The 18,398-nt window shown below is 41.7% G+C and overlaps 2 protein-coding genes across 9 annotated transcripts in view; both read right to left on the bottom strand.

The window, feature by feature from the left end:
* The window catches only part of Exoc1 (exocyst complex component 1), a 41,052-nt gene extending 37,006 nt beyond the window's left edge, over positions 1-4,046 (bottom strand). For 3 of the 7 annotated variants that reach the window (XM_029477461.1, XM_021162615.2, XM_021162613.1), the window contains exons 1-2: positions 3,891-4,042; positions 249-382 (exon numbers count right to left, since the gene is read on the bottom strand). In XM_029477461.1, coding sequence (XP_029333321.1) covers positions 249-372 — 124 coding nt within the window. In that variant the 5' untranslated portion in view covers positions 373-382; positions 3,891-4,042. Of the gene's footprint in view, positions 1-248; positions 383-3,890 lie in introns of all 7 variants that reach the window. The other 4 variants (XM_029477458.1, XM_029477460.1, XM_029477459.1 and 1 more) reach the window with 2 other exon arrangements.
* Positions 4,047-16,261: 12,215 nt separating this feature from the next.
* Positions 16,262-18,398, bottom strand: part of Exoc1l (exocyst complex component 1 like) — a 25,631-nt gene continuing 23,494 nt past the window's right edge. The window contains exon 3 of one of the 2 annotated variants that reach the window (XM_021163959.1): positions 16,262-16,572. In XM_021163959.1, the coding sequence (XP_021019618.1) occupies positions 16,306-16,572 (267 nt within the window). In that variant the 3' untranslated portion in view covers positions 16,262-16,305. The remainder of the gene's footprint in view (positions 16,573-18,398) is intronic. The other variant, XM_021163960.1, reaches the window with a different exon arrangement.

Raw genomic sequence — 18,398 nt, 5'->3', positions numbered from 1 at the left:
CACGGGAGAGCAGAAAGGAATGGGGTAAGGAAGAGCTGTTGTCACCCTACACTGCGCACCCAGAGTTCTCCTTTTCCCTTGTCAGCCACCTTAGACATACACTATAAAAATTCTCTTACAGCATTCAGCAATCAATAGTAACAATTAAAATTACTTTGTCAGCCCAATAATTCTCCCAGTTATAGAAACAATGAGAGTATGACCTAAGGAAGGTATCCAGTACATATTTTTGCTTAATAACCACCTACCTGTGGCACACAGAAAACAGTTCTTCTTCTTCTTGCCAGCTTTGCAGACATTCACGATGCTCAGCAGGCGCTCATCGTTTGGTGTGAAGATATCTCTCTGCAGAGCATGCTTGATTGCTGTCATCTTTTCTCAGCTGAAAAACATTTAGAATAATTCTCAAAACCACTGCCCTCCCTCATAAAGTGTTCCATTTATGACTTGAATAATACATTCTTAATACATAAATATATTAATCATCTACAACATAAAAGCATGGGACTTCAAGTTTGGAAATAAAATCAGAGAAACCAGTATACACACACACACACACACACACACACACACACACGATACTACCCATATATACAAATATGCAAGCACACACACACACAAGTACAAATAGCCAATAAATATACTAAAATTGTTCAATACAGAGCTGGGGCGACAGCTCTGTTGGTAAAGTGTTTCCTAGTACGCGGAGGACACAAGTCCAATCTTGTTTAATTTCTAGAGCTCACGTAACGAGCCGTGGGGAAGCAGAGACAGGCAGATCCCTGGAGGTCACTGACCAGACAGCTTCACCCATTGGTGGAATGCCAATCTGGTGAGAGACCACGTCCAAGAAAAGGGGTATGAATGGTACACTGAGGAACACCATGTGCAGCTGCTCTTAGTTTTTTGCGAAGATGCATACCAGAAACCCCAAATATTCCATACCATTATCCACCTGGGAAATGCGACTGAAATCCACAGTGAGATAGCTACTGCTTTCAACGGTTGGGAAGGCTGAAATCCCAATGGACACACAGCAGCACTGATGGAGAGGATCAGGAATGGTTCAGAGGCTTTAGAAAACAGCCGGCACTTTCTTCTACAAGTCAAGCATGCAACTCCGATTATGAGCCAGCCCCCATCATGCGCTAATTTTAAAAATGCCCTTCAGCTGGACCTTATGGAGGCATCTTCTCAACTGAGGCTCCCTTTCAGATGACTCTAGCTTGTGCCACACTGACCTAAAACTAGCCAGCACGCCTGTATTACTCAGGGGTTCTATCCCTGCACAAACATCAGACAAAGAAGCAAGTTGGGGAGGAAAGGGTTTATTCAGCTTACACTTCCACACCGCTGTTGATCACGAAAGGAAGTCAGGACTGGAACGCAAGCAAGTCCAGAAGCAGGAACTGATGCAGAGGCTGTGGAGGGGTGCTGCTTACTGGCTTGCTTCCCCTGGCTTGCTCAGCTTGCTTCCTTATAGAACCCAAGACTACCAGCCCAGGGATGGCACCACCCACAATGGGCCCTCCCACCCTTGATCACTAATTGAGAAAATGCCTTACAGTTGGATCTCATGGAGACATTTCCTCAACTGAAGCTCTTTTCTCTGTGATAACTTCAACCTGTGTCATCTTGACAACAAAACCAGCCAGTACAATGCCCCTTAATATGTCCTAGGGCCCGGATGTGACATTAAAGCTCTATTCCATCTTATCCTATGGAAACTGTCTAGTTTATTCTTCTGTCTCTGGGCTTTGTTCACTGTTTCCCTTTTTCTCAAATTCTTGTCACTGCAAATTCCAACTTGCCCTCAAGGATTCTGATAACACACAGCCTCTTCTTTGAAGCCTTCTCTCCTAGAAAAACTCCTCTTCAGTTCCCCCATCTCACCTCTGCTGACAACAGCTCTTCCAACCTGTGTTTTATAGCTAGCGCTGTCTAGCCTCTACTACTCCAAAAAATAGTTCTCTGTTGGCAAGAACCTTATCTTATCCATCTTTGTATTCCTAGCATTTGCTGAGAGGCACACAGTGCGTGCTTAGTAAACATTTAAGGGAATTCTGTCCCACTCAATAACAGACCAGGGATAGTTCCCTCAGAGTTACCTCTTTCCAATTTTCGCATCTGTAAGAGAATACCCAGATTCAAACTCTACCCTAATTGATTGCTTCCTCCATGCCAACGTGAAATCTGTGAGCATAACCTGTAACTTCTTCATTTACATACAACTTATCCCCCTCCCCCCACCTTCAACTCCCTGCCAACACAGCCACCAAGACTTACTGCCTTTAAGTAATAGCACCTGTTATCTTTTTCTTTTTTTCTTTTTCTTTTTTTTTTTTTTTACGGCTTCTACAAGTTCCCTGGAAAACTAGTAAATAAGTTTAAAGCCGTTCTCATTCAACCACACACCTGGTCAACAGCAATCCAGCTTTCTCAAGAAATGTCTTGCACTCAGAAAACTCTATTTTTTCTCTGCTTAAGCACTTTCCCATGCAGGGCATACCACTATCTTTTCCCTATTCAAACCTACATTTCTCCGTTTGTATTTAGTTGACTCAATGAAAGTCTCAATCCACAGGGCTCTTTTCATGTAAATGTCTAGAGCCCTTACTGTATTTACCAGGCAAGTGCTTGCTATCTAATGGGGACATGAGCGTCAATCGCCACAGCCATCTCTTGAGTAGGAGGAGGAGGGGTGCTCTATCACAGGTTTGTGTGTTGGGTACTCACTAACAAGCTCTTGGTGTAACCTGTTTGATTGCAATAGTAAAAGCTGGCCAGGCTGGTGAGATGGCTCAGTGGGTAAGAGCACCCGACTGCTCTTCCAAAGGTCCGAAGTTCAAATACCAGCAACCACATGGTGGCTCACAACCACCCGTAATGAGATCTGATGCCCTCTTCTGGTGCGTCTGAAGACAGACAGCTACAGTGTACTTACATATAATAAATAAATAAATCTTTAAAAAAAAAAAAAAAAAGCTGGCCAAAAGAACCATTAGCAATGGCCAATATTCACCATAGTACATGGTAAATGGTAAAAATAGCAGAGGGCTGGTCATAACTCATGAAGGAATTAGACATAAGTATTGCTACTATATTGCTAATATAAATATTGCTATTCACTAAATGCCAGGCAACACTCTGGGGTATAATGGAGAATCTTTAAGACATGAACGGGTTGACGTAGCACTGTGATGGTCAGTCTTCTTTGGAGCTAGTGATGAATTCTCCAGTGTTTATACTGAACTTTACATTATGCCAGTATTATTAATAGTGGCCTTCACAACTATTTCCCAGGTCTAAAACCCACGCCCATATTCTGGGTTCTCTTTAGATCTTCGCCTTCTAAAACCTCAAGGCTGCCCGTTACAGAGGCAGCTAACCTCTGTTCATTGTGTACATACATACTTCCTTCAGCTCAATAGGGCCAACGTTACACTGTGTGTCCATGCTAGTGTCTTAGTGGGTTGGGCGCATGCACTGCAGTGACATCTCAACTCGGAGACATGTCATCCAGAAAAGAAAACTGCTCAGAGGCTGGGCAATGCACTTAGAAGATTTATAAGGACATGTTATATTGGTTCGGACCAGCAGAAGCCCAGTCACGTCCTCCTCTTCCAGGCCACGCTAGTAGGACAAAAAATGCAATCTGTCCCGGATGGGCGGAACTGTGGACAGAGACTTGGCTGCCTCCCGGCTCCGCCTTTTCCCAGAGCCCGGGACAGCACGGGCTAAGGAAGGACGCAGCCCGGGTTCTGCAGCCCCGAAGTGGAGCAGGGTGGGTGGACCGGGTCACTAGGGAGTGGCCGACCCGGCGCGGATGGAACACTGCCTCCACTTAGACTACCACCTCCAGGACCGCAGGTCCCCGGCCGGAAGCTTACCGCGAGGCCGGCCGGCCTGCCGAGGTTGGTGCTCCAAGACGGACTCAGGAAGGGCGCCGGCAGCAATAGCAGCTTTGAAGCAATTTTCATTGAACAAGGAAAAGCAGCGGCCAGAACCCGCCACTTCCCGTATCCGGTCACGTGCCTCTCTGCACCGGAAGTTGACCCTGTGGAGCCGGAAATGGAGACAGTAGAGGAAAAACAGACTGGCCAATGGACTTGGAGGAGGCGGAACATCGCCTTGATGGATGGGGCAGGGGCGGGCTGTGGGCGTGGAAAAGACAGGGGCGGGGCTTGCAAGCACATAGGCCAGAGATTCTCAACCTGCAGGTCAAAGACCCCTTCATAGCGGTCATATAGCAGATATCCTATATATCAGATATTTGCATTACAACTGATAACAGTAGCAAAATTACAGTTTTAAAGTAGAAATTAAATAATTTAATAGTTGGGACCCACTGCAACATGAGGAAAGAAACTAAAAGGTTGCAGCACTAGGAATGTTGAAAACTGTTCGCATAGGCTGATTAGAGGAGTTGATAATGGTGATATTTCCTTTTTGTAGACGTACCCATTCTGATATTTGTGGCAAGTCATTTGAGAGCGCATTAAATGTTCTCTCCTGTGCATATGTAAAACCCTGCTAACTAGATTCTTGGAAGAACTTTAGTGAGTTAAGTCAGAATCTCTGGGATAGGAACCTAGATGTCACTAGTACCCTTAAGTTCTCGCCACTTAATTCCCATAAACAGCTTTGGTCACTTACCCACTTCATACTCTACCCCGACTGCACAGACCTTCTTCTTGGGCGCTTTTTTAGAAACTTCACCCATGCCACCTCACATCGGATACTGAAATAGAATCTTTGTTTTAAAGGTGACGCTTGCTTGTTTCGGTGTGAGAAACATAAATGATGCCGAGAGTTCAAGCTATAAGACAAGTGATTCATTTAGGCCGCATCCCTGGCAGGGATTGAGTGCTGGGAATTTTGATTTCCAGGTTTAAAAAAAAAAAAAAAAAAAAAGCCATTCAAATTTTTTATACTGAAGGAGTTCACAACGAGGTAGGACTAGAAAAGGTGATTGCGAAGGTAGGATAACATACTCTACCAGGATGGTTTTCTTTCTTCCTTTTTTCTTTGCTGTTTTTTTCCATTTATTTATTCACTTTGCATGTGGATCTCAGCCTGCCCCTCCTTCCAATTCTCATCCTCCTCCCCAGCCTCTCCCTCATTCTCTGCTTCCCTTTCTCTTCTGAGAAGGGGTGGGGTGGGGACCTTCTTGGATACCAACCCACCCTGTGACATCAAGTCACTGCGGGACTAGGCACATAGGATGAATTTTTTTGTTTTGTTTTGTTTTGTTTTTCAAGACAGGGTTTCTCTGTATAGCCCTGGCTGTCCTGGAACTCACTTTGTAGACCAAGCTGGCCTCAAACTCAGAAATCTGCCTGCCTCTGCCTCCCAAGTGCTGGGATTAAAGGTGTGCACCACCACCGCCTGGCATGAATTTCTTAAGAATATGACAGATGAGCTGTGCACAGTATTTGCACCGTTTATCTTAAGATAGGATTTTGGGAGACCTAGGAGAAATAATGAATAGGGACATGTTTGTTGCTGCAATTATCACCTTCTAGTCGAGGTTACTTGAGATGACTCTCACAGGATCTAGTTCTTTACATATGGATAGACTTCCCTGGTGTTTCCTTCTGAGCTCCAGAATGTTTGCCTTGGATATCTTAGTTGACAATTTCATTTGGGTGTTTTTGTTGTCATTTGGTCTTCCATTTTGTTCTTCCCCCCAACCCCCTGTACCTATATGTTACAGCTCTCTCAGAGTTGAGAAGTGAGTGGTATTCCAGAAGGCTAGACTCTTCTCCTGAACTCCTGGACTCCAGATTTTTGTATCCACTTCTCTGCCTCTGATATTTGTTTGGATAACTGAACAACAATAATAATGATGATAAAATAATATTTATATTAAATTGCATTATATTTATACTCATCTGCTCATGCCGTCAGTTGGGTTTTAAATCTCTACACACATCACTTCAAAATGATGACCAGACATGATGGCGATGGGCTAAACCTCTGAACCTGTAAGCAAGTCCCAGCTAAATGTCTTCCTTTATGAGAGTTGCTGTGGTCACGGTGTCTCTTCCCAGCAATGGGACACTGACTGATCCAGGAGTGTCCGTGGATTCTGTAGTTCTGCCTTCAGCCTGAGGGTGCTGAGAAAGGATTTGTAGATTGGAGTAATGATGATTGGTGATGCTATAGTGTTGATGATTGTGGATATTGGCTGAATTAATGAGAGATAAAAACATCTTACTTCAGGCCACTTCTTCCTTTATATAAAATTGAATAGTAAAGTGTGTTTATACAAGCTCTGCTGAAAGGAAAGATTCCCTGGGTATACTGAGTATTCCTAAGAGCTGTCCCCGATTGAGAGTGACATGCAGTAGGAATTCGATGTTACTGACCAGTTAGTGTGATGTGTCAACCTACCTATGAGGCAGATCAAATCCTTCATTATGTATTTGGTAGGCACAAAGAACTCCTATGTGGCTAGGGAAGTGAGCTGCAGAAGAGATACCAAAATGATGTCTTGAAAGTAAATGATGGGGGAGTCTGAACTATCCATTCTTGAAATTATGTGTGTTTCCTGAACCTGGTCAACTTTTCTATGCCGTTTTCATACTTCAACAGGTTGTTTCTAAAACTGCACCGGGGAGCTGGTGGAACTAATAATCTATCCACCTCATGAGAGATGACCCTTGTTTTCCCAGTAGAGAATTGTTCCCTGCTTCAGGAAGTATGTCTTGCAGAGCAGTGAAGACCTATGTGGCAACTCTTACTGTGGTTTTCTGGAGATTTCACAAGGTGCTTCTAGCCACCACAGATCCCAAGCCTTCAGATCTGTTGGGGCAAAAGGTTGGGTAGTAGGGCAACTTGTATGAGATCCCTTCTGGGCAACATAGACAAGTGGTGAATATTATAATTTTGCCTTAAGTTCATTCCTATATTCTTCTGGGAAAGAGTGTGGTCACTCTTCTCCATTCTTGACAGAGTAAGTTCATTCTGCCCCTCCCGCTTCACCATCCTTCTGACTCTCAGAACCCATTCAGCACTGTTCTGGCATCTTAACCTCGTCTAGGAAGCACAATGGCTAGGTGTTAAAATTGCCTCCACCCGTCCTTGCCAAAAACATTGAATGGCAAATTGGCTGACGTCATCTGCTTCCTCTGGCCAGCCTTACACCTGTATTTATTTTTCTGACTTCATACTTTCAATGTTTATTCTTACATATATTCCACTTGTTCATATTGGCACATATTAGCCCATTTTTGCAGTATCCTTTGAGTTAGCATAGTTTGGTGAGTCTCAACCTCAGGTGATTTTCAGTCCTTGAGGGACATTTGACAATGTTTTGAGACATATTTGGTTGTCATTACTGAAAGAGATTTGCTGACATCTAGTGGATACAAGCCAGAGTTGGTGGTGAACGATCTATAACATTAAAGTTAGCCCTTCACAGCAAAGAACTATCCATTGCAAAAGGTCCCAGTTGTCAGAGGGAGGAACCTTTGCTGTAGCTTTCTCTAGAGCAGGGCTTGCTGTTTCTCACAAAGGCTGGGCTGGGGTAGCTTGGTTATGGAATCGAGGCAACGAGGAAGAAATGTGATAGGAACGGGAAGTGAAGGAAATAGAGTTATACTTTGAAGCAAGTTTCTTTGCGACATTTCAAGACATGGGGAGACTGTTCTTCAGTGTCAAAAGGAGAGAGACATCGAAGTAGAGAAAGTTCTGAGGGTTTAAGAGTGTGAAATATGACAGGAAAAGCTCAGGACCCCAAGACCAAGTTCTCAGCACAAAGGAGATGTATTTATCCCAGAGGGACAGAGGACAGGGGATAAGAGGATGAGGGAGAAGAGGAAGGGACAAAGGAGACTGAAGAGGGGTATTTGTCTCAGAATGGAAAGGAGGCAGAGTGCATGGGACATAGTGGCTTCTGAAGGTAAACGGGAAACCTCCTGTTAGAACGAGGTGTTTAATTTTAATTGGGCATGTTAATTAGATGAGCCAAGAGAGGCTTTTGGTGACTGGACTTCAATATTTTGATAGCTGTGTCTTGGTAGTCAGCCTTAGAAGGAGGAGCAAGTGGCCAAATAAGGAAATAGACCTTGGTGGCTCGCTGCAGGAACGTAATCTTTCAGTTTGGCAAGGCAGAGGGAATGGGGGAGAAGGGCAAGGCTGACCAGAGCTGTGTTTGCCACGCTCGAGTTGGCCAGAGTCCCTTTAGAGTCTACACAAGGTCTTCACTCTAAATTTCAAAATCCCATTACTGTTCTATTCGACTTTGTAGATGGTGGTGTTTCCAGGCTATGAATTTTGCTTGGAGCATCTTTAGCCCTTGGGCTTCTGTTCCGTTTATGGTTAAACACGGAGGCAGGATCTCAGTACAGTCTGCTGTGTGGCTCTGCTACCCCAGAGACCCTCTGGCTTTCACAGTGAGCTATGATGGTTGTGGTACTTTCTGAGAATCTCAGAGATCATCTTACAATTCTACACAACTGAAAAAAGAGAAGTGTTGATCTGTTGCTTCCCCTGCCACTGGCCACTATTTCACCACATATTTCAGTGTTCGAGTGACTGCAGGGATGAATCATACAGACGTCCCAAGCTGTAGAATTGTCTGCAACGACATCCCAGGGAGTGAGAGAGGCACGTTGCTGTCATATCATCCTTGAGAGACACTAGCTGATGCCTGTGACTGGCCACTGCAGCAGGTACCTAGACTGAGAGATGAGACTTGAAGGGCTTAGTGCTACTCAGGGAAACAGAAACTGCTGGTCCCTCCGTGTCTCTTGGACATAATGGTTTCTCCATATTTTCAGCTGCCTGAGTGGATCCTGGATTTCCCATCTCTCACACTCTACATCTGGTGACTCTAGAAAACTGGTTCTACCACCAAGATGCATGCCAAATCTAACCACTCCCCAGCCTTCCCACACCCTTCCTGGATTTCTCTGTGGCATGCCCCTCTAGACTTTCTGTCTTCAGTCACACTTGGGTCAGACACAGGGCTCAGCACTTGATTTAATCTGCACATGGGAAACTTGGCAATGATACCACTGGCAAGCCCACACTCACTCCTTAGAAATGGAAGCAAGCCAACATATTAATTTTTATTGAAAATCAGATTTCATGGTTTTTTTTAGATTTCATGTTAAGTATGCTAAATATGTTGAGCTTATATTCCTCCATCATCCCAAGATGTATTAAATTATGATTTGTTTGTATATTACAACTGGAGAATGTGATCTCCCATAAACCCACATTTAAGCAATAGAAAGTACCTTTCTGGAACATGGCATTTAAACTGCACAAAGATAGGTTTGTTCTTAACCGGGTAGGTTAGGAATTAGCCTTTACCTTTAATAAGGGACTTTAGCCTTCCTAGGAGAGAGCTGAGATGCACCCTAAAGATTACAGTTGCCTTGGGGTGGTATAGGAATCTAGCAGTTCTGTAAGAGCTTGCAACCCTTTCCAATCAGAGCCTGGCCTGTATAACAAATCCTCCCAGCTAGGATGGTTGAATGAGACCTGCACAAAATCTCACTATCCGAACAAAACATCAATAAAAGGTTAGTTATCTAGAAAGAACCCAAGAGTGTGGTAGAAATAAGCAGGTTCCGATCATCATGAATTTACTTTTCTGCAAATTTTACTTTAAAAATATAAAACTTTTTTTTAAAAAGCATGATGTAAGTGGGAAAAACATAACAAGACCGAACAAGAGCCCGTGAAAGGTATAAAGGGTAGAGAGTCCATGACATCACAGAGGTGTGGGTTCCGCTTTGGTTTGAGCCTTTAGTGAGTCAGCAGACACAAGGAAAGTTACTTGATCCTTCTGCTCCTCATTTCCTCACCTGGAAATTTAAAATTATAGGCTCCATGTGTGTATCAGTATCCACTCAGGTGGGGAGTCACTTGTTATGTTTTTTTACTGCCTTAATAGTCTCAGCAATGTTAATTTTTAGGGGAACTTACAGTTTTTCTGTTAACTGATCTTTTGGTTAATGGTAGAAAAAAATTGAAAACACAATATATTGTTTTATTTGTGGTGTTTTCTTTTTCAATTTTTTAAAAGTGTGTTAGAATTTATGTAACAAATGGCGCACACCTTTAATCCCAGCACTTGGGAGGCAGAAGCAGGCAGATTTCTGAGTTCGAGGCTAGCCTGGTCTACAGATTAAGTTCCAGGACAGCCAGGGCTACACAGAGAAACCCTGTCTCGAAAAAAAAAATCTAAAAATTTTAATCACTTAAAAAAACTTTTTTGTTGTTGTTGTTGTTTTTGGAGATGAGGTCTCACTTCGAAGTCATGCTGACTGGGAACTATCTGTGTAGATGAGGCTGGCTTTGAACTTACAGAGATCTATCTGCCTCTGCCCCCAGAGTTCTGGGATTAATGTATGCATAACTACACCTGGCCTCAATTTAGTCTCCTTTATACATAGAGTTTGAGGGAGGTTTTGAGTTACATTTATTGTGCGCTGAGGCACCTACCATAATTCCAGCCCTCAGGAGGCTAAGGCAGGCAGATCTCTGTGAGTTCAAGGCCAGGCTGAGATTCAGAGTGAGACCCTGTCTCAAGAAAAAAAATACAATGATATAATTTATAATATTGTGTGATGTTACCACACCCACTTCAGAAGAGTCCTCTGTTGCAAAACTGAAACTCTGTATCCAAGAAACAACTTCCCTTATTTTTTTTAGCCCAAGCTGACAGCTACATTTTACAAAGTCTCCTTCCAGCTCCTTCTCTCCTCTCTCTATTTGCATATATGATACTTTCTTTCAATAGGATTTTGGAGACAGAGAATTTTATAACTATTGTTGTAAGAGAAATATTTATTTATGCAGCTCTATAATATCTGGAAAGTAATTGTGTCGATTAATAATCTATTGGCCCAAATTTTGTCCAAGAAAGCAAAGGTGTACGCTCACAGTCTTGGTTCCATCCCATGGTAGGTGGAGGGTACCTCCCCATTTCAGACTTTGGCCTTGACTTGCTTGCTTTGACCAACTGGTTGCTAGTGGATCTGACATGAACAGAAATGTGAAAGTTCCTTGAAAAATAGGCTTCTCCTTTATGCCTTTGGCCACGTGTAAGTCCTTGGATCTTATAATACTAAAAATCTACTTGCCATCATTGTGATTGTTAGACATGGATGAATAGAGGAAACGTGACAGGATATGTTGGGCTTCCCTTTTCTGAGAGGAGCTGTACTCTCCAGGAAGAAAACAATCCCAAACAACAAGTGAAGCAGATGTGGCAGAGCCAGAAAAGAAATTCAAGTAGAGGATCATGTGACTTATCTGTCTCTTATAAAGAGATATAGAGTGCCTGGGAACAGCTGGATGAGAGAAACATGGCATGAGCAACGATAACTAGCACTGGACCGTGAGGAAATGCTCCAAAACCCATACCCAGATGTATAAATATTAGTAAGAATTAACATTGTAAATACTTTGGCTTTGTTAGGGAAGTATAGTAGATAAATCATATGCCAAATATTAATGTCATTAAGAGCCAAGGATAGGAGAGAGAATATAAGTACATAAAATCAAAGAAGAGGAAACCTCAGGCTGCTACATTTTAGTTGCAAATACTATTATAAATTCACTAACATGAGCTTCTGTTTTCAAAAGCAGTATGCGTTTTCTAGATCTGTTGATCTTTAAGAAAGCGTGTGTGATCAAGCATCCTCATCAGCTAGGTGGTCATGAGTTTCTCCAAGAGAACAGAACGCAGGGGTATCTGCACTCCACTCCACGTGGTAAGCTGCATGTTCAACATTAGTGATTGACCTGCTTGCTTCAGGGTATCAGTGAACAGATTTAGGGAATGTATACACTTAAAAAGAAGATTTTATGTTTTTATTGTGTCTCTGTCTTAGTTACTGTTCTCTGCTGTGAAGAGACATCATGACCAAGGCAATTTAAAAGGAAACATTTATTTGGGGGTTTAATATCAAAGAGTCTACAACAGGTATGATTAGACCAATAGCTGAGAGTTTACACCTTAGCTGCAAGATAGTGGCAAGTAAGTGGGGGGGAGAGGGAGGGAGAGAAGGAGGGAGAGAGGGAGGGAGGGAGAGAAAGAGAGAGACAGAGACAGACAGAGAGAGAAGAGATTTGGCTGGGTATGTACTTTTGAAACCTAAAAATCTACCCTCTGGTGACATACCTCCTCCAACAGGCCACACCTCCTCCAACAAGGCCACACCTCCTCCAACAAGGCCACACCTCCTCCAACAAGGCCACACCTCCTCCAACAAGGCCACACCTCCTAATCTTTCCCAAACAGTTCAACTTACTGGAGACAAACATTCAAACACACGAGCTTAAAGGGATTCTCTTTAAGCTCGAGGGGTTCAAACCACCACAATCTCTGAGTATGTTTTGCTGGATTTTGACAAATATACATAGGTGTCACTATCACCACAATTAAGATATTTTGGAGAATTCTGACAATGACCAGATAATATGCAAAAGCACAACTCTGCCTCACAACCTGCAGCAAGAAGCCCAGGAACCAACATGCTATGTACAGTAACTAGTCCATGCAGTTATCTACCACGTATTGTATGTAGTCAGGACAACTAACCAAGAAACTCAAAAGCAATAGGACCCAAGAAGCCAGGACTTAATAATTAATGGCTTCTCTAATTCTTTTTTTTTTTTTTTTTTTTTTCCGAGACAGGGTTTCTCTGTGTAGCCCTGGCTGTCCTGGAACTCACTCTGTAGACCAGGCTGGCCTTGAACTCAGAAATTCTCCTGCCTCTGCCTCCCAAGTGCTGGGACTAAAGGCGTGCGCCACCATGCCCGGCAGCTTCTCTAATTCTTGACTCCTCCTTAAAACTGAAAGCCAAACTGAAGAACCCACATATGTATTCATATAATATAATATTCCCTGCTTCTGGGTGGGGGGTACCCAAGGAGACCTACCTGCTTGGAGGAGAAGGGGATGGGGATGGGGGAAGGATTGTGTTGGGGGGTGGTCAGGAGGGTGGCAGTGAGTGGGATGTAAAGTTAATATGTTAAAATAATAATAATAATAATAATTAATAATTAATAATAATAAATAAAAAGAATTAGTATACAAATTATAAAAAATACTTAAGAAGCAACTGAAATGGTAACTATCCTTCAAATGATCAACAACGATCATTTGAAGTCTTAGTAATAAAAATGTCTATTTTAAAAATAAACAATAATTTTAAATAATAAGAACAAGATCCTCTGCTTCTAATTATCTACCCCCAGACTCTATTTTCTTCTGTACACTATCCTATTTCATATATAATAGTTTTTGTTCTATTAATCTTCCAGTGTTGGATACTTGAGTTCATGTGCACATTTTGCTAACAACATATGCCTGCGTACATGTCATTTTGTAGTTGCTCCAATAAATCTTTGGAATCGAGATCACCACATTGAAAAGTAATCACACACATAGACACACACAATTTGAAACACAGTGTGGACTTTTTCTATGTAGTAATAAATACGAGGACTAATTTTCCACCTCAATGAAACACTGTCAATATTTTGGGCTTTTTCCTGTAGGACAAGAAGCAAGCTCAGCTCACAGATATAATGTGGTATATATATTCTCTCCTGGATAAAGCTGAGCATCTTTTTAAGCTTCCCAGTGTCATTTGCAATTCATTTCCTGTGAACTGTCTGCTCATATATTTTCCAATTTGTTGCTGGTCTTTTAAAAATCTCTTCAACTTTAGGAGTACATATACACATGCTTATACAAGTTGCAATTTGTTTTGGCTTTGCAATGTATATATGTATATACACATATGTGTATATATGCATACAGACATATATACAATATAGTCAATATTATTTTTTACTTTATACAGTTAATATTATTTATCCTGTTTCTGGATTTTGAGTAATAGCAAGGAAAGTTTCCCTCACTCTTAATCTGTGGCAGAGTTTACATATTTTCTCTCTAGTAGACTCAAAGATATTCTTTATCTTTATTATTTTCCAGCTCATTTACCATATAACCTACCCATTTAGCATATGTAGTATATATTGTTTGTTCACCACTTATCTTTAGTTATGTTCAATATATAACATTACACTGACCAGTTTAACCATTTCCAATGTACAAGAAGGAGGCAGGAGAAGGTGGCAGTATTAGTCACATTTGCCGTGTTACACAACCATTTTTAAAACTTTTTCATCACAGAAGCTGTATAGCAATTAAGAAATGTCTCCATTCTTTTCTCCTCTAGTCTGTTAGCTTTTCCTCTAGTCTGTCTCTGAATTCATCTACTCCAAATGTCTCATAAAGTCAAGTCATGCAATAATTGTCCTTTCATCCATGGATTATTTAGCTTAGCCCAAAGTTTATTTACATTGCAGCATGCATCAAAACTTTTTTTCCCTTGAAATACTAAATAATACTCCATTATTTGGCTATACCATATTTTGTTAATTCATTCATTTTCATCTTTTAATGGACACATGATGTTTTCTTCTTTTCATATTACAAAGAATGCTGCAACCACAATTATAAGCCAACTTATTATGTTGGTATACAATTTATAATGTTATATTGGAATACAACAAACAACCCATTCAAATCACTGTTTTAAATTTGCTTGGGTCTGCACCTAGGGGCAAACTGTTGAGTCATTTGGTAACAGCTCTTAAGGAAAGGCCTGTATGGAATGAGCCATCCTGAATTGTACACTTCCCGACTGCCCTTGAAATGCACTGCTCAGTTTTCTCTTTGCTTCCCAGAAAGTATAAATAAATAAGTCACTAGAGTAATAATATGTGTTTTATGATTGAATTCAGAATGATGTGGCCATCAATACCAATACTTTAAGGGACACTTTAGTACTGAGTGTGACTTAATAAGGTACATTCCAGCTTAATTGAATTCACTTTTGTCCTCACCCAAATGGCAGGGATCAGAATGGTACCCTGGCGATCAAGACTTACATTTATGCCAATAAGTCCACAGTAGGTTGTATTCTGCAGTCCTGGGTAAGGATTTAATCCTGCATCATCTTTTCTCTGGTCCCATGACTCCCTGGGGCTAGTTCTCATATGTTGGGAGTAGCTTGCTCCAGGGTACCATCACACCCGTTTCTTACATGGCAGTAGTATCTACATCCCAGCAGCAATGAGACTCACTCACTCTTCTCTCCCACGTTTGTTTCTTAAAGACATAGTCATCCTAGTAAATGTGAAAGCAGAACTGACCTGACACTTGGGTTTTGATTGGCATTTCCCTAATTAACTAGTGGTGCTAAACATCTTTCTCATGCTCATTGGTTGTTTGTGTATTTGTAGAAAGAGCTGTCAATATCCTTTGCCTATTTTTAAACAGGGTTGTTTTGTGTCACTGAGTTCCCTCTGTGTATGGGCGGGTATTAAGTCTTTTTCAGACAGATGATTTGAAGGCATAGGTTTTTGTTCCCCTCCAAGGCTTGTTTTCAATTTCTTGATAACGCCCTTTGGTGCAAAGATAACTTTTCTTTTAGTGAAATATGGTTTAGTTATTTTTCTTTTCTTTTTTAGTTATGATTTTTAGGATTATAAAAACCCATTGTCAATCCCAAAGTCCTTAAGGTTTACCCTTATATTTCATTCTAGTAACCTATGGCTTTAGTTTCTATCTGTAGGTTATTGATTTATTTAAAGTTTTATAGCGGGTGTGAGGTACATGTTCAGCTCAGTTCCTTTGTATGGATGTTCAGTTATCACAGCCTCGTTGATTGGATGAACTAGATAGTGTTGTGATCTGGGACTATGCTTATGCTAATACCATGCTATTTTAATCATAATAGTTTTGGAGTGAGTTTCAAAAGGAGGAAGCACGAGTCTTCCAACTTTATACTTATTTTTAAGTTTTTTTTTGTTTGCTTGTTTTCATATTTTGATCTGCTTGCAGTTCTGAATGAATTTTGAAGATTGGATTTTTCTAGTTTTACAACACAGATAGTTAAAAAGAATTTTTAGAGGAGTTCTCTTGGATCTGAAAAACGTTTTGAACAGAACTGATATCTTGAAAAGATGAAATCTTCTTATTTATGGACCCAGGATCTCTTTTAAAGTTTTTCTTGATGCTAATTTAGCTCAAACCATGCAACACTTTCCAAAGTTAATAAAGAACACAGTGGGCCTACAGAGTCTCAATTGTTGAACGGCTGCACTAAAGCACATTTTACTTCCATTCCCAAAGCCTTTTTTTTTTTAATTTTAGTATAAATAACACCCATCAGTGAAGAGGCAAAACAAACTTTTGGCTGTCGGCATTCACTTGGTGAGCCATTTTCTTCAGACGTGGAAGAAGGGCTTTGGGTTACATCTTCAAAGTGGCAGGGGACACAAGGACAAGCACACAAGATTGAAAGCGTAAAAGCATATTCTCATGAGGACCAGGCAGTCCTTGTTGTTGGAGGACCAAATGGAGTCATCGTTAATGTAAGTAGAATCAAAGTTGACCATGTGTAAATCCTTCTTAAGATACACGTGGTTCAGCCTGCTCACTGTCCGAGCAAAGGAGTACTTAGAGGCACAGCTGTAGGCCTCCAAGCTGTAGACTTTCTTGAAGTGCAGATCAAAAAATGGATTGTCCTAGAAGAGAAATAGGGACCTGATTTACTTTTTACTCAAGGCCAATGCCCAGATTCCCATACTCTGCTGACTGTGCCTACTGACCGTACCACTCTCAGACATAGTTCTCAAATCTACAGATCAGCTTTCCAAAGCTAGGAGCACCCAAGCTGACTTACCTCTTCAAATCAACGGTACAATCATTGCTTTACCCCAACTCCAGGAGGAGTCCTGGGAACCCACAGGCCACCCAAGCCAGGGAAGCAGGTAGGCTAACTGCAGATCTTCTTCACCTTTCCCTCCATTCTTCTAAATCTAGCCCCAGCTTATCCCCAGCTCTGTAGCAGAACACCTCCTCCCATCTCCATTGGATCACACAGATCTTCCACTCCACCCCAAGCCCTATATCCACATTCAATGCTTTATCTCAGTTCCCAGCTACAGCAGGCATCCCCTGGGAACCTGCCAACCAAGCAGGTCGGGGAGCTTCAGATCTTCACTCCCCACCCCCTCTCCTCCATATCCAATCCCCCAGTCTCATCCTCGGCTCTGTAGCACACTAGCTGTTGTGGCCTCTCCTCACACTCTGCCTCTCTATAGATCTTAGAGGAACACTTTTGGTGACTGTCCCGGAGGCAAGAAGGCAATTCAGCAGAACATGGCTCAGTAGCCAGCGTTGGTTCAAATATTGAAAGTCTGACCTCCAGTAGTTTCTTTTAGACAATTTGGTAAAATGTTTCCAAGTTATAATGAACTCAATCCCATATGTATGACAAAGCTTAAGACATGACTCTATTGAAACTTTTTGTAAAGTTCAAATAACATCTTTCACAAACATAGGTCCTATAGATTGATTGAGGAAACAAATGCAAGATAACTCTCTAGGGGAGGATGTAGTCTTGGGACACACAGATAGTGCAAACGTCACTAGGCTATTAATCATATCCACTGCCAGCAGAAAACAGGTATCCATCTCTCCCTTTGAAGAGATACCCCTGCGTGTTTAACATTCCCAGTTCCCCCTGGTGTGTCATCTGTGAGCACAAGGCCCCACCTGCCTCCTACAGAACACCTTGCTTTCCTTCCTCCCCATCAACCCTCCCTAACACATCCTTTTCCTAAGTGTCAACTCCCAATACCTAGGAACATATTTTAATCAGAAACCTTAATGGCCACACCTCTCAGGATCCCAGAAGAATTTCCTACCAGGCAACACTCTGCCACCACCCTCTCCTGAGCATCAGAGAGGGCAACAGAAGTTACAGAACAAAGCACACACCCAGCAAAAACAATTCCAGATCTCAGCACCTAGAATTACAATCTTCCCTATATAAAAACCAACAAGCTGACCAAGAATGAGATCAGCGAAACAACACCTTTTACAATACTCTTAAATAACATAAATTCTCCAGGTAACTTTAACCCAGCAAGTAAAGACTTGTATAATAAAAACTTTAGGACAGTAGAGGAAGAAATTAAAGAACACATCAGGAGATGGAAAGATCTTCCATGCTTATGAATCAGTAGGACTCATATTGTAAAAATGGCCATCCCACCAAGAACAATCTACAGATTCAATGCAATCCCTATCAAAATTCCAAAAACAATTCTTCACAGATCTTGAAAAGACAATCTTTAGCTTTATATAGAAACACACACACACAGAGAGAGAGAGAGAGAGAGAGAGAGAGAGAGACAGACAGACAGACAGACAGACAGATACAAAGAGAGAAAGAGACAGAGAAAGAGACAGAGAAACACTTAAAGGAACATTCAATATCCTTAATTATCAGGGAAATGCAAGTCAAAAGTATATTGAGATTTCACCTGACATAGTGGCTATGATC

This window comes from Mus caroli, chromosome 5, assembly GCF_900094665.2.
Source record: "Mus caroli chromosome 5, CAROLI_EIJ_v1.1, whole genome shotgun sequence".
NCBI lineage: Eukaryota > Metazoa > Chordata > Mammalia > Rodentia > Muridae > Mus > Mus caroli.
Note: the sequence above shows the minus strand (reverse complement) of the source record. Positions and strands in the feature narration are given on the sequence as shown.